Source organism: Pantherophis guttatus, chromosome 5 (assembly GCF_059756535.1).
Source record: "Pantherophis guttatus breed Tessera chromosome 5, ASM5975653v1, whole genome shotgun sequence".
Lineage (NCBI taxonomy): Eukaryota > Metazoa > Chordata > Lepidosauria > Squamata > Colubridae > Pantherophis > Pantherophis guttatus.
Window position 1 is genome coordinate 41,007,892 of NC_142067.1, and position 16,243 is coordinate 41,024,134.

Sequence of the window (16,243 nt, forward strand, 5' to 3'; positions counted from 1 at the left end):
TCTACTTTTCTGTGTCAAAATGTCATGCAAATTGAGGATTTCCTAACTTAGAAGTTCCCTGTTGGAATGCAGAGCTACGCAACCTAAGATCCAGGACTATGTACGGATGCCAAAAACATTAATTAAGACCAAACTTTTGTTTTGCCCTCAAACTTTTAATTTGTTTGATATGAGAAAATAACTGCACATATGTACTAACTGCCTTACTAAGGAGCTCAGGGCAGCTTCCTTGGAGAGCTCCCTTCATTAAATCAATCGGGTAAGAAAATGACTGATTTAAAATCAGCTAGTGGGTTTCCATTAGTAGGGGTGTAGTTGAATCTGGATGTCTCAGGATCTAGTTCACTATACTATCTTTATTCTGCACGGTCTCTGATATATTTTTTTCTTAAAATTACAGGTATGGTACTTTTTTAAAAATAGTACCGTTCTTTTGAAAGATTATAGCTCGGAGATCAAAAGGAAGCAAAGTTCTACAAATTAATTTCCCTTTGATTGTCAATCCATGACCTGTACATATGGCAATTTATACTCATTTTTATTGTATAGTTTGCTAAATTTGAATATTGTAGTAAAAAAACCATTTTGGTTAAAAAAGTTCTATTCACACAGGATTGATTTTAGCCTAATTTGGTATATTACTTCTTAATAGTTGTTTACAAGGGGAGGTTTGGTCTAGTGGTGGAGGCTCTGGACTAGGTGCAGGAAGATTCCTGTTCTCGTTTTGTCTTTGGCACAGAAGCCAGTTGATGACTTTGGGCCAATCGTTGTCTCTCATACTAGGAAGACAACAATAGCTTTCTTCTGAAGATGTTGCCAAGAAAATTGTGTGGATTTTAAAACTGAACTGGAGTTCGTCCATATAATTACCAGAAATCAAGATTGACTTAACAGAGATGCAGGCACACACAGGCACAGACTCACAGACACAGATGTTTGGTATATACAGAAAAAAGAAATTTATTGATCTGAAAGTTTATTACTGCCCTTTCACTCTTTTTTAGGTTCCTCTCTGCAGTCTGTTATTTGCAACAATGACTCCCTGTTCTACTTCGTATTTTTTTATCCCTTTCCCATTTTTGGCATTCTCATCATCACCATTCTGCTGGTGCGATTCAAAAGCCGAAATTCCAGCAAGAATTCGGAAGGAAAGAACGGGGTCCCTTTGTTATGGATCAAAGAGCCACACCTAAACTATTCCCCCACTTGTCTGGAGCCTCCTGTTCTCAGCATTCATCCAGGAACTATAGATTAAATGGCAGAGCCCTAAAAGAGGTAAAGCTGCATCTGAAACCCAAAGGAGGTCTATTTTGTTGTATTTTTATTCACCATCTGAACTTTTGGATACCAGCTTACCTCTGCTACACTGTCCTGTCACCTTTGGGGCTAGAGGAACCTGAACATCCCAGAATGCCTGTGAAGAACCAGCCAATTGCTAAGGGGGATAGAATGTCCATTTGTTCGCTGTATATAATGAATTTTCATACTGTTTTCCTTTTCATCCAGTGTCATCATTTGTCTTCTGGGCTGTAATTCTGTTGCTCAAATATGTATTCTTGTATTATGCAGAGGACAGACTCCAGAATGTATTGATTAAGTTGGGCTCTGGTTGTGCCAAAGTGGGGCACTTTATTTTGAGTAAGCTTATTTTATCAAATGGGCTTGTTTCAGCAGCTACATGTCCTTGGAGTGGACCAGAGAAATTGCATATTGCTTTTGAGAAATGAACCTAGGATCACTCCATACTACATATTAAGCAGCATTGTTTCTGCCATCTCGGTCTGGATGTTTCCTATTACTTCAGGACTGAAAATGCATATGGGGGAGGGGCTTTGTTTTTAGCTTCAAAAAGAAATTACCTTGACTTCCCCAGGTACAATTGCCTGTCTAATTCTAATGACCAAAAAGGCCCTGGTTTAAATATGCTCCACTATCACCCTTAGAGATTGCAGCAGAAAAAAAATAGATCCTAATCTTGACCAAAGTTGAGGAAGCGGTGCAGAAGTAACTGCCTCCTTGTGTGGCCTGGCACTGTAATAACTGTGGAATGTTGAAACAGAGCAGAGAAAGGGCTGACATACTGACCAACTTCTGTTCCTTACAAATGTTATGTCCAGCTGCACTGTCTACACAAAGAAGCTTACATCAGGCAAGAAGGGGTAGGAATGTTCTTCCTTCCCTCCCATATATGTATATGCTGCTTTGTTATTTCAGCTTTATTTCTTCAGGTATACTAACCTTCATCTTCATTCCACCAGCCTTGCATAAGCCACAGTAAGTGAAAATATGCTGGGCTAAGAACTGTTGTTCTTTCTATGAAAGGCACAGCATTAAGAGAACCTTGGTTCAGTTCAGGTGGAATTCCTACTTCAAGTCAAGAGCTCTTTCCATGTGCTGTCCAGGAAAATGCTTGTTATACATGATGGACCAGATCTCTTGTGCCCTGATTCTAGTTGCAGAGACAGGGAAATTTTAAAACTTAAAAACAAAAAGTGTGTTTACTGTCTTCCTAAAAGTCTTCCTGGCACAGCTAGTTGCTAATTTTCATAAAACAGGTGAATCTATGTGATTCATAGTGTCAGCGATATATGCCAGCATGTTATGCTGTCTTGACATGAAGGTGGTTGATCAGTGGTAAGAAGATAGCAATACAGCAGGTTTTTCCTTCCTGAAGAGTGAAAACTAATAGTTTTGCTAATTTGTCCTTATTAAAGCAATTTGTGGGAATAACAAATTTGATGAGTTGGTGTTAAAACCAACGGCAAAGGTTTTCCTTATGTCAAGAGAAAGACATGCCTGTTATACTAATATTCAAGTGGTCTTTCTCAACCTGGTGTCTCTGAGATAGATGGAGACTACACTTTGCATAATTCCCAGCCAGCAGGGCCTTTGGTTATGCTGGCTAGAAATAACAGATTTGTAATAAAACACATCTAAAGGACCTTAGGTTGAGGCAGGTGCTCTTAAGGGGGAAGGGATTGATCTAAGCTCAGAGGTTTTGAAGTCTCCCACCCTTGTAAAATTCTAATAAAGCACCTAGAAAGTTCCCAGAACCAAATCTGCCTCTGCAAAACCTTAATCTTATATAATGTGCAATTTGAAAACACATATGGTTTTAGTCTGCCTGCCTATTCTGTCTATTCAGAAGAGAGGGGATTTAAAAAGAAAATGAGACACCTGCACACACACACTCTCTCGAAAGTTCCTAGCTTCTCTCTACGGTTCTGTTGATGTAAAACGTCTTGTACATATACTGCTGGAGGGCAGGAGCTGTAATTGAGTTAAGGTCTTAAAAAGGAAAGGGGGCAGTGGGACACTCCGTGCCCTAAACAACATTGTTTCTTATCTTTGCATTGGAAATGTTTTCAACTGACCTAGTAGCATTAATGCTTCCCTACCAGCAATCCTCGTCTGCACGCCTGCTTATGGAAAGTTATCCCACAGCGACATCCAGTGGCTAGCTCTCCAATCTGTGGACTGTGGACTCTTGGGAAAGTATATGGATGTCATAAAGCCTCTTAAATAGTGGAAGAATTGTCCCACAAGCAGCACCAAGGATCACTTGCAAATGACTTGTCCATTGTGCTGCCAAACTGATTACCAGTTCAGAATGGGCTTTCTTTTTAAAACATGGACACCGCCTGCAAAAAGCTTTCACAAAGCTTTTTGGACCACTCTTTCTCTACCCAGAGAAAAAGAAACAAGCTACCTTTGCATGATGTGAGAAAATGTGTTTTTTATTATTATTAAAGAGAAACTTTGTACCATGTTGCACTAAATGTTTTATACAACACACATGCAAGCTGTAGTAAACTGTGTTAAAATGGTGATTTATTGTCCTGTGTTAATGGTTTTGAACTGTTAACAAAACATTTTATTGATACAATCCCAATGTGCTGTTTATGTCAAGTTTGGATGTTCAACTGCAGCAAGCCAAAATATTCTCGCTCTTACCATGGCTTGGCATCACTGGCATGGGCATACAACATAAGCATTGAACAAATGCCTACAGTGACTCATTTGTACAGAACGGATTACACTTGTCTGTTTCCCTTTCGTTCTGAAAGCTAAGATTATGAAGGTATAACTTTGCTGGAATTTAGCTGTAATGGCAAAGAGAAGATCAGCTTTTCCTTAAAGATTCAACAATGCCGAGGAAGGAAAGGGAATCTAAGCTAATGTTGCAGTATATTATTGGAGTTATGCAAAGTATCCAATTATTGGAGTTATGCATGTTGTTTATCATTTGTTCTTCCTTAAGAGATTGTCCTTAAACACACAAGACTTTTCTTTAGTCTGAAAGCCAGTTTGTTCTAGTGGTTAAAGCACCAGGCTAGAAACAATGAGACATGTGTTCAAATTCCACTTTTACCGTGAAAGCCAGCTGGATGGTCATTGAGCCAGTCATTGTCTCTCGGTGAACATTGAGTGTTCACTGGTGTAAGTTATTTGTAAAAATAATGAAGGCAGGATACATATAATATATAAGCCACACGTCTTCAATCGAACTCGGACTATTTCAAAACTATTTGGTTGAATGAAGTTTGCAAAATGCTAAGCAAAACTTAAATGTTATAATTCCTGAGGCCAAGGTATAGTTTACTGCTTGCAAAGATGTCAGTCAAAAGTCCATAGAGTATGTATGTATGTATATATATCACACCTTTATTTTTTACATACATACATTATATACAAATAAGACAGTCAGTGTATCCAACACACCACCCTCTTATTTCCCCCACAACAACTCTGAGAGGTGAGTTGGGCTGAGAGAGTGACTGGCCTATAGTCACTCAGCTGGCTTTCATGGCTAAGGCAGGACTTGAATTGCTTATATTTATGGCAGCAATTTGAAATGATGGATGACAACAGCTCAGTTGCAGCTAGAGGACTAATGGCTCGCTCTGATCATCTAAAACTACAATTCAAAAAAAAAAAATTGAAGCAGGGACAATGTTTATCTGCCTACACACTTCCTAGAAAGCCCAATGCATGTATCAAAGTTTTGTTTCAGATTTTTCTGCTACATTCCTAAATACAAACAAAACGCAAAAGATTAGAGGTCCCAACTAATTTTACAAATAAAATGAGAGGTACCCTCTCCCTTTCCAGCTAAACGTTACATTATATTCAAATAATTTCTTCAGGTTTTTTTAAGGACAGATGTTAGATCTTTCAGTAGTATTTACTGAATAATTTAAAATCAAATCTAGATGTATTCACTATTCACATTCCTTTACAAATTCACAGGTAAATATTTTGTTTTGCTGAATTTTAACAGTTGCCTCACCTCTAGCAGTAGGACTTTTAGGTAGTCAAGCTGAGATTATAGAGTTTTTTAGCCACTTTTTCCAGTCTGTCTTTGTATTCAATATTTTTATAGTTTTTTTCACTAACCCCTTTGAAGCCATACATTGCCCCCCACCAACATGCAGCAATCACCGCAGTAGAGTCACTGTCCCCACCATGAAAGAAACTCCGCAGAGCTAACTCCGTCCAGTTCTCTGAACCCAGGATGGCATCATAGGCAATCATGGGCGCATCATGGCCACTACTACCTCCCCACCCAGAGAAACTCAAGGAAGTGTAGAATTCATCTCTCTCTTTCACACCAAATACTTTAGGGAAGGAAGGAGGAGAGATCCCATCTGAGATGCCTCTGATTTCCAGGTATCTCTTCCACTGGTTTTCAAAGTAGTTCCTGAAATAGAAATGCAAAGTTTCTATTGATAAACTAGATTTATGTAAATTAATGAATTTGTATTAAAACTCTAACCACTCCACCCTCCCCACTTGATAGCTGGAAGATTATGGAGGAAAACTGAAGTCCAATGTAACAAGAAAATTCCAGTTAGAAGATGTTGCCTTAGATATATAAAATATAAAAATGGACCCAATATAATTAGAAGGATTGAGGCATAAGTTATCAAATAGTGTCTAGAAAGATATGCAGCATTGAAAGTAGCTTTGCCCATTACCTATTACCTATACAATACATATTGCATACAGTTTTGGTCTCCACAATATAAAAAAGATGTTGAGCCTCTAGAAAGTGCAGAGAACAAGAAGATGATTAGGGGACTGGAAGCTAAAACAGAAAGAATGATTGCAGGAATTAGGTATGTCTAGTTTAATGAACAGGACTAAGGGTGACATGATAGCAGTCTTACAATCTCTAAGGGTCTGCCACAAAGAAGACGGGATCAACCTATTCTCCAAAGCACCTGAAGACAGAAGAAGAAGCAATGAATGGAAACTAATCAAGGAGAGAACCTAGAACGAAGGAGAAATTTCTTGACAGTACATGGCATGGTGGTCCAGCAATTAAGATGCTGGGCTTGTCGACTGGAAAGCTGGCAGCCCAGATTCAAGAACTGAGCGCCATGTGACAAGGTGAGCTCCCGCTCTCACCCCAGCTCCTGCCAAACTAGCAATTCGAAAGCATGCAAATGTGTGTAGATAAATAGGTACCATGGAGTGCTGTTACATTCCCTGATGCCAGGGTCAGGGATGCAGGTGCCCAGGAGGCCAAAATTTGTTTCACTCCAAATGTGGGAAGGTAAGAGCACTGTGTGATATCATGCTGGCCACATGACCATCTTCGGACAGAGCTGACTCAATGGCTTTGAAACGGAGATGAGCACTGTCCCCTATAATTGGCAATGATTAGGGGATTATTCTAAATCCGCAGGGACTATTTTAGAACAATCAGTGGAATGGCTTGCCTTCAGAAGTTGAGGGTACTTCAACACTGGAGGTTTTTAAAAAGAAATTGGACAAGCATTTGTCTGAAATGATATAGGGTTTCCTGCTTGACCAAGGGGTTAAACAAAGACCTCCAAGGTCCCTTCCAAATCTTATTCTGTTACCTTCTCCCCTCCATTCTGGAACTCTCTTGTGTTCTCCAGTTGAGAGCTCAAATAGGAAGACTACTCATAGATTAACCTTTTGTTCAAAATTATGTATGTGGGTTGTCTGGATAGAATATATTCAATGCTTGCTCAGCACTATACAGTCACAAAAATATCAGATATGCTTAAGACTTTCAACTATTAACATCACAAATACCGATGCTTACCAATGCTCCAAATTTTTCTCTACAAAGAAGCCAGACCTCTGGATATAGGCCTTTGCTTTAGGCATCACCTCCATTAGCCCTTTTCCCCATTCCTTTATTGGTTTGTGATTCACAGCATAAGAAGTAAAAAGAGCAGATGCAAGGGATCCAAGATAACCAGTCGGATGGTGGTGAGTCATTCGTCCACTCTCAATACTGACTGCAATTAATGTTTCCAGGTCTTCTGGATGACAAAATCTTAGTCCAATGCACATTGATCTCATGGCAGCTCCACACCCTCCTCCCCTTTCACAGAAACTAGGTATCCAGCTATCTGGGTCATCTGGATCCAAATTCATAGCATAATGCATGCAAGTATCACCTGTGAAAGATGGAACATTGTATCAGAACATTCATTAAGCAGGCAGCAAAAACAATAAAATTAAACTCTAGAAATAGAGTTTAGACCAAACTTTTCCAAAACATAACTCCAAATGACTTAATACCATTATCAGAAAAATCTTCCCTGAATAAACTTTTGCTGTGCCTGTCTTCTTACACAATGTAAAATAACCCTCTTTGAGTATCTCTAAATGTTTTCTTATAAGACCCATTATCCTTAATCAACCTAGCCAATGTTGCCTGAAGATGAGGGCTGCATTTCTAATACATTTTTAAGAACACAGAATATAAAAGTAGCAGTTAACGATAGTGATACTACTGAACTATCATAGAAAACTGTCTGCAAAAAGTAAAAACTAGCAATCCATTTCAATGCAAACCCACTCTTGTATAAAAGCCTGTTTTACCACTGTGAAACTGAAAATTGTTAATGCTGTTCATAAATCTGAACAGCCTTAACAACATTGGTAAAGCAAGTAGGTTGAAGAAGCAAATAATGTAATAATTACAAAAAGTATAATTAACATAATAAACCATCTGAGGATGTAATTAGATGTACACTTATATGGAATTAGGTCCCACTGAAAGTTGTGAGACCTAATTTTGAGTACGTACAGAATAAAGAATATACAGTATATAAATCAAAAGATGTGGGTGGGAAACCCTTTAAATTTATACCAAAGTATGCATACATTACACCTAGAAGAAAAGAATTCATTTTTTCCCCAACATCTGCAATGCTCTGTATAGCTTACATGAAAATTCAGAGAATCGTTGCACATTCTAATTGTGTGTGTGTGAGAGAGAGAGACAGAGACAGAGACAGAGAAAGAAATGGAGGAAAGGATTATTTGACAACTTCTTTCTTTCTGTATTTTTAATGAACATGAGAGAAGTTCAAAGTATCTTTTGGGAACAGATTGAGGCAGTCAATCTCCCAATAACAATTGCTAAAAATTTGCATGGGAGATTGTTATTGGACTTCTGACAGGCTTTGGTTAGCAATGGTGGAAGCAGAATGTAGTACTTGAATGGTTGGAGCTTAATGATCTAGAGTAGACATCTTCCGGTTTTCAAAATCATAAGACAGTGTGGTTCGCACAGAACTAAACCAAGACTTGTTCCCTATCATTGTACAGAACAGAACAGAGAATGATGCAAGTTACAGAAACGCATAAGAATTAGAGAACTGTTTAACAGTGGAACTAATTACTCAGAGTGGCAATAGGCTTCACATAACTGAGTATATTTAAACAAAGTCTGGGCAGGCATTATCTGGAGGCATTTTAATATAGTTGTTCGTTATTAAACAGAGAATCAGACTCACTAACTCTGGGTGACCACTGCTAGTTCTATAACCTTTTAAGATCCTAAAAGTACAGACGATGTATTTTTGTAAAGGAGAGAGTGAGTTAATTTGATGACATGTAGTCTTCTATGGTTAAAAAAAAAAAAACAATTTTAGGTTGACAAAATACTTCTTTAGATAAATTATCTTCACTAATGTAATCTGATCCTGAAGAAAAGTTTCTACCTAGCTACCAAGAATTTACAAAGCAAGGTTACTTTGCAAGCTTTTCTGAAGGTCAGGGCAATAGGAGGAATTTCCCTATGCCTTGTCCAGAAGGGGAAAATCCCTATGATTTGCAGAGTTTCAGGCTTGTAAACAATAAGGTAGTTTACAGATGTATAAATTTCTCAAGAACCGAAAGCCCGCAAGCTACTCTACAAGGAGCTGCAAGAAACTCAAACCATGGACATGGACTTTTCTAAAAGTCATTTAAAACTGTCATTCAGCTTAATTTGGAAGTTTTCAGGGGAATGATGGCATGGCATACACACTTTACACACAACCCATCCTCAGTTATATTTTTCAGAGTACAGTACACCATAGCTGAGCACTATACCTGTGGTGCATAACCTGAGGCTAATAGATTTTAGGTGTTCCCAGAATCCCTCCACAAGTAGTCACTGGGTTCTGAATGTTAATGAGACACAAGAACAGAACAGAAACATTTAAACGACATTTAAACGACATAGAAACACATCAGATTAATTGCATTTTATTTGTTTTATTTTCTTTGAACTTTCTATTTTTTCTGATTTTATTTTCTTGTGGTACAACCCTTGCTTTTTTTAGAGGATTTTTGTACTCTCTTTTATAAGATGATTAAAGACTTGTTTGGATCAAAAGGATCTATACATTTAAATAAATTGATAAATATAAATTTAAATATACCTGTTCAATAAAACTCGAAAGGCAAGTGTTAGGTTCACACATTGCATGAAGCCAAACTCTGGATTCTTGGGTTTGGGTATAGTTCTTTGTGTGTGAACTACTGCAGTGCGCTCTACATTGGCCTGTCCTTGAAGATCATTTGAAAGTTTCAATTGGTAAGAGAATGCGGCTGCATAGGTAATAAATAGCGTGTCACATATAATGCCACTACTGTGTGAGCTGCATTAGTTGCCAATGTTTTTCAGAGTACAATTCATGGTCCTGTCATCTTTAAAGCCCTATATGGCTTGGGATTGGATTACCTAAGGGACCATCTTTTCCCAAAAGTTTCTACCAGTCCAGTCTGGTCCAGCAGGTTGGGCATGGTGCATATTCCACCAGCCAAGAAATGTCAACTGACAGGAACCAGATGACGTACCTTCTCAGCCATGGTCCCTGTTCCTTGGAACATCCTTCCTTCAGAAATTAAAATGATCCTGCCCCCGTTAGCCTTTCATAAGGCTTTAAAAACCTGGCTATGTGCCAGGATTAAGGATGCCTTTTCTTGACTTTACTGGCAATTATTAAAAATTTTCTCAGCTATATATATTTTGTATTCTTCACCCAGTCACTTGGCTGAGATCGATGGCTACAGAAATTAAATAAATAATGGCAGACGAACCATGATTTGTCACTCAGCAGAATACATTACTTTATCCTTAAACAAATGGGAATTCAACCAGTAATATAGTAATCCCCTCATCACAAATCTATTCCCAATAGTTAGTTTTTAGTTGCTTTCTGAAAAATCAGTGAGAAACAATCTGATGTTGGGAAGAAGGCTGTTCCAAAGAAGGAGGAATCACAGCTTAGAAAATCTGTTTCGATAACAGTCAAATGAACACAGAAACTTCCCCCTTTCCAATCACACTGGAAAAAGATGGTCCATTAGTTATTCTAAACCATGTTGGGCTTTTCAACCATGTTGGGCTTTCAGGTGTGGGAGTTACCACACCTGGAATTGCACCTGGAACAGAACTGATAAACAGCGCAACTCTCACAATATTGGCTTTGCGTGAGAAAACCTAGAGCCGTGATGGCGAACCTATGGCACGCGTGCCATAGGTGGCACGCAGAGCCCACTCTGTAGGCACACCAGCCTTTGGCCCAGCCCAGATCTATCACAATGCATGCGTGCCTCCTGCTGGCCAGCTGATATCCGGGTATCTGCTGCGCATGCACGAGGTACATGGGGGGACTCACACGTGCATGCGCAGGAAGTAGGGTGCATGCATGGGGGTGCAGGTTGGCACAGGAAGCTTTCCAGACCCAAAATGGGGCAGGGGGACCTCACGCGGCCTCCCCCATGCCCCATTTTGGCTTCCAGGTTGGTGCAGGATGCTTTCCAGGTCCAAAATGGGACGCAGGGGGGAGTGGGTGCATGCACAGGGGGGGGCGCATGCACAGGGGGGCATGCACAGGGGGGGCACTTGAATTGCATTTTGGGGGTTCTGGCACGTGTGTGTGCATTTGCATGCGTCTGCGCACGCTTTGGGCACTCGACACCAAAAAGGTTAACCATCACTGACCTAGAGACTCCCATTACTATAAAAACTACTGCATTCTGGACTAGTAAAAGTTTTCCAGGATCTTCAATATATTTGATGGGAAAGGAAAATGCCACAATATACTTGAATCAAATTTTGGTACGTTCTATGGATAGACTGAAGAGATTTAAATGTTTGTCCTGATTAAGACAAGGAGCTATAATTCAGGGAAGAGAAATAGCTAACTATGCTAGGAGGGAAAATTGAGTAATTGGGTAAATATTTGGATAGATCTTGCCTTAGCCTACAATTTTACAATTTTGAGTTCATTTCATTCTTATATCTCTGCTAACCTTCTACATGCTGCTACTCCCCAGATTGGTAATTAAGCCCCATCATTCTCAATCAACATACCCAATGCCCTGAGAGAGTGGGGGTGTTTATTCCAAACCATCTGGAACCACATGGTGTTATCCCTCTAATAAGATCTGACTTGAAAAAAATAAATTGAATATGAACTGTGGCTACTAAAGTATCCAATAATTTTCAGCAATTGTAGCCAGAAATGGCTCTGCAGGTCAGAAAAAGTAGGTTTACATTAAAGCAGGAATCATAAAAAAGGCCAATAAAGAGAGTTGTAAATGGAGCTTTTCCAACAGTGAAGCAGAATATACCTGGTAAAGCGTGACATTTGATAAATCCTAACCTACTCATTCCCATGGAAACATTTTAAAAATGTACCTGGAGATCGTCCAGCCATGTCACTCATACAATCCCTGTAGTTTGTTGCAAGGAGTTTGTACAAGTGGGATAAGTCTGGGTTTTTTCCAGCAGCAGCCAAGGCTTCAGCTGTAGCCAAGTGCATAATGGTGTCATCGCTGACCTTCCAACCTTTTATGCTAAGTTGGTCCACGCCACCCATTTTGGCTACTTCGTTGTGAATTTTCTCGCCGCTTGTTTGGAATTCCCATTTTGCATTACAAAAGCCCAGGGCATCTCCAGCTGCACTCAACACCATGGCAGCCACATAGTTCTCCAACAGGCCAGAACACATGATGTGTTGCAACAATAAGATTAAAATCTGAAATAAAAACAAGTTAAAAAGCACACTATGATTTACCTAGACATCTCAATTGCATACATTTCAGCTGTTTTATTGTATACAGTATCTTTTTTTTACATAATTACTTGAACATTTAAAAATGATTTAGAAAAAGTGCTTAAGAACTTAAGCAAAAGATATAATCAAAGCTCCTGTATGCTGTTCACTAAAGCAGCATACAGATGCTTTGTTTAGATTTCTGCATGAATTTGAAAGAAAAAAAATTGAAAGAAAAATGGCTGCTTTAACAAGTCAATTCATGCAGAAACCTCAAAAAGTATAGGCTGCTTTAATGAATAATATAAACATTTTGCTGTCAGGAGGTGCAAAGCCTAAATAATGCTCATTCTCAGTTACTGAGGGCAGGTGTTATCCACAACCAATGCGGGGGAAATTGTATACAGTTTAATAGATATTTTCTCATGCATGAAACAAAAGTAAAAAACAAAAAGTAGCTTTTAAATAAGACCATTTAAAACAAAGAATTTATTTCAATTCTTTCTAGAGCCTGACACGGAGGTAAATCATCTCCTTTCTGCCACTTTCACGGTGGAAAAAAACCTGCTCCTTCTTTTCCAACAGTTTAGCCAATGAATGAAAAGTTCTAACACTGACTAAATACTAAAATAAGTTCCTGGTTCATTTTAACCCCATGAAAAATGAGTTGGTCCATTTAACAATCAGTTTTCCCCACTTTTGTTTGTGTTGCACACATTTAGCAACCCGCCTCCAAGCAAATTAAAAAAAAATAAATCCAAAAGCATAAAAGTCAATAGTACCCTAATCAATTTTTCTATATACATGGGTGATTTTTGAATATTGTGTGTGTGGTGTGTTGAGAACATATATCAAATATTGTATGTTCTCAGTATGTATCTCAAATCTACTCTTGTCAGTGCTTCTAAATCAAACCCATGATGAAATTCAAGTTGCAAAACAATACCGCACTGTCAAAACAATTCTGTGCAATACACAGTATTGCAAGATATGCTAGGATTGTCCTGTTCATTGGAGGAAGGAAGATTGGTATATATATTAAACACCCTGCAGAATATTCTGGTGGTTCTCTTTTTTTTAAAAAAACAAAACAAAAAAAAAAAAACACAGGCTTGCAGCAGAGGCAAGGTCATCCCAGCCCTTTTATGACTTTACGTCCCGTGCACGCTATGAAGATAGGTTAACTCAGTAACCAAGTTAAGCAAGACGTGCAGCGGAAGCTACTAAAGGAACTAACGCTCCGAAAAAAAAAAGGAACTCTCAATAAGCGAAGCTGTGAAGTTTATGAAAAGGCGTTGTTACCCCGGGAGGGGGAGGAGAGGAGGGGAGATCGATTCAATTGTAAAGTGTTTCTGTGATAAGACACCTCGAGGCTCATCGCATTTAGCCTGCCAGTAATTGAAGCCACAAGGCAAGGGACAGTACCCCGGCTCTACAGGATTAAGCAATCGCTTCGGAGACCACAGGTGCACAATTCTCCCAGTCTCGTCGGAAGTCCCTACAGTACATTGTGGCTTTCGTTAAGCCGAATTTAAAAAAAAAAAAAAAAAAAAAAAAAACCAGAAAGAAAATCAAATCGTTTTGTTTCCCCCGTTCGCCACTCCGGGTTCTTTGCTAGCAATGGCCCCGGATACCTAAACCCCAATTCCGTCCTAAGGAGTCGGCAGCAACCGCCGTCCAAAGCGCCCTGTGTGGGCCGAGTCCTAGCTTGGCCTCCCCTTGTTAACAGTAACTGAGTCGGAAGGGATCTTGGAGGTCAACTAGTCCAACCCCCTGCTCACGCAGGAGACCTGTCCCAGGGATTCGAACCGCCGACGTTTCTGATCGACAAAGCTCAGTGTTTTAGCCACTGGGCCACTTAGACAGCCTCACCTCCCCTCCTTCGCGAAAAAGCTCCTGAAGGGGTAAGTGGGGCGTCTCCGCAAACCACGGATTTGGTTTTATATGCCGTTCTCTTCCGCTTTCTCTCGGCCTTCGCCGTGGGTCTTCCCTTCTGCCACAATCTCTAGGAGCAACAAACCCTTAAAAACTCCGGAGCAGGAGGAGGAGGGTGGTATATTTCCGAATACACGTGCTTCTTTTATTTAATAAAAACCCCACATGATCCGAATTGCTGCGATAGTAATACACACCCCCCCCTTGTTTATGAAGGACTAGGCTCCATTAAGGAAGACGCTTCAAGAGTTCGGGCAGTGCCCTGTTTATTCTATCACCCAGGAGCAGCTCCGGGGGAAGGCGGGGGGGGGGGGTTGGAGGCGCTCACTTCTGAATGCACAAGGCTATAAATGCTATTATCCTAACCGGAAAAACACAGCCATTCGGGAAAAGTGGTGGAGGGAACAGGACCCGTCCGGTAATCTTGGCTACGACCGGGCCCTACCTTGGGTTATTTTAAATAGTTGACTCAGCCATACTTACAACGACGGTTTGCGATCGCGGATTCGCGCCTGAAACCCGAAAAGAAAACGGGGCTGAGAAGCCGCGGCGGCGGCGGCGGCTAATCTAAAGTGGCGCTAAAGCAAAGCTGCAGAACTCTTGGAGAACCGAGTTTGAGGGAGAGCGCCGAAAAAGAAGTTTCTCCTGCTCAAAGGATCGTCGCTTTGCTTCACGGGAAGTTTTGCTTGGATGTCGTCTGGGTGGCAGAAAGCGAAACCCAAGTTAAAGTTGCAGTCCTATAAGCACTATTATATATATATATATAAGATTGAGAAATAGCCAAACGGATGGGGCGTTGGTGGAAAGCTTCCGTTTTCCTCAGCTAAGCTGACTTCTCTGATCACCAGATCCCTCTGAGGTGTGGGAGACACATTCACCCAGCCACCCGTGCGCGCACACACGCACGCACACCCCCAGAGGTGGGTTTCAGCAGGTTCTGACTAGTTCTGGAGAACCGGTAGCAGAAATTTTGAGTACTTCAGAGAACCGATAGTAAAAATTATGACTGGCCCTACCCCCATCTATTCTCTGCCTCCCAATTCCCAGCTGATAGGGAAGAAATGGGGATTTTGCAGTAACCTTCCCCCGAGGGGGATGGGAATGGAGATTTTACAGTATCCTTCCCCTGCCACTCCACCAAGACATGCCCACCAAGACATGCCACGCCTACCAAGACACGCCCACAGAACTGGTACTAAATTTTTTTGAAACCCACCACTGACACACACACACTTACAAACTTTTATTGGCCACCCCATTCAGAGGAATCTACTTAGACCTGGATAGAAAGGAGGATGGGCCACACATGTTTGTTTCTGTGTTTGGTGATCAGAAAAGTCTGCTTAGCTGAGGAAAACGGAAGCTTTCCACCAACGCCCAATAAAATTTATTGGCTGTGCATCTTACCATAGGGTAACTCTAGAAGGCTTACAGTTACATCTAAGCTAAAACATAAAAGATTTAAAACGAACATTAAAACCAAAGACACATGGGGAGGGGAGGAGGACAGAGGGGGGGGGAGATGGGTTCTGTTATTACTAAATCAACTATATTGTGCTGTTTCCCTATTGGTGTCCCAAGCTGACTGCCAAAGCCTTGTCTTTAGCCCCTTATGAAAAGATAGGAAGTGTTTGGTGCCAACCTTACATGGGGAGGGAGACACAAGATGTTCCAGGGGACTGGAGCAACAGCAGAAAAGACCCTCCTCCTGGGCCCTTCTCTATGAAATCCCTAGGTTTCCATAAAGGGAAGTGTTAACAGAGAAACTTTTAAGCTAAAAATTTAGTTCTATTTTTATCTAACAGTATAATGATGTAACAAATACTTTTAAATCAAATGTAAACATTTAGTTTAAAATTTCATTTTTAAATTAAAAACAACTGTATGTTGCACACACCTCTTCATAGAGAATGCTCTAATTAGTTTACAGTATAGATGCACACACAAAATAAAAATGGAAGATAAAATAAAATTAAACCACAAAG

General features: G+C 40.2%; 3 protein-coding genes across 8 annotated transcripts in view; 2 read left to right on the top strand and 1 right to left on the bottom strand.

Moving 5' to 3' along the window:
- IGSF3 (immunoglobulin superfamily member 3) overlaps positions 1 to 3,830 on the top strand; it is a 108,812-nt gene extending 104,982 nt beyond the window's left edge. For all 4 annotated transcript variants that reach the window (XM_034414246.3, XM_060686330.2, XM_060686329.2 and 1 more), the window contains one exon: positions 1,005 to 3,830. In XM_034414246.3, coding sequence (XP_034270137.1) covers positions 1,005 to 1,255 — 251 coding nt within the window. In that variant the 3' untranslated portion in view covers positions 1,256 to 3,830. The remainder of the gene's footprint in view (positions 1 to 1,004) is intronic.
- Positions 3,717 to 16,243, bottom strand: part of ADPRH (ADP-ribosylarginine hydrolase) — a 30,173-nt gene continuing 17,646 nt past the window's right edge. The window contains exons 1-4 of one of the 3 annotated variants that reach the window (XM_034414266.3): positions 14,742 to 15,164; positions 11,966 to 12,305; positions 7,079 to 7,439; positions 3,717 to 5,701 (exon numbers count right to left, since the gene is read on the bottom strand). In XM_034414266.3, coding sequence (XP_034270157.2) covers positions 5,308 to 5,701; positions 7,079 to 7,439; positions 11,966 to 12,278 — 1,068 coding nt within the window. In that variant the 5' untranslated portion in view covers positions 12,279 to 12,305; positions 14,742 to 15,164 and the 3' untranslated portion in view covers positions 3,717 to 5,307. Of the gene's footprint in view, positions 5,702 to 7,078; positions 7,440 to 11,965; positions 12,306 to 14,195; positions 14,282 to 14,741; positions 15,165 to 16,243 lie in introns of those variants that run through there. The other 2 variants (XM_087894992.1, XM_087894991.1) reach the window with 2 other exon arrangements.
- LOC117663802 (programmed cell death 1 ligand 1-like) overlaps positions 13,937 to 16,243 on the top strand; it is a 56,034-nt gene continuing 53,727 nt past the window's right edge. Inside the window, exon 1 of the mRNA XM_034414279.3 lies at positions 13,937 to 14,227. The gene's annotated coding sequence lies outside the window, so the exon portion shown is untranslated. The remainder of the gene's footprint in view (positions 14,228 to 16,243) is intronic.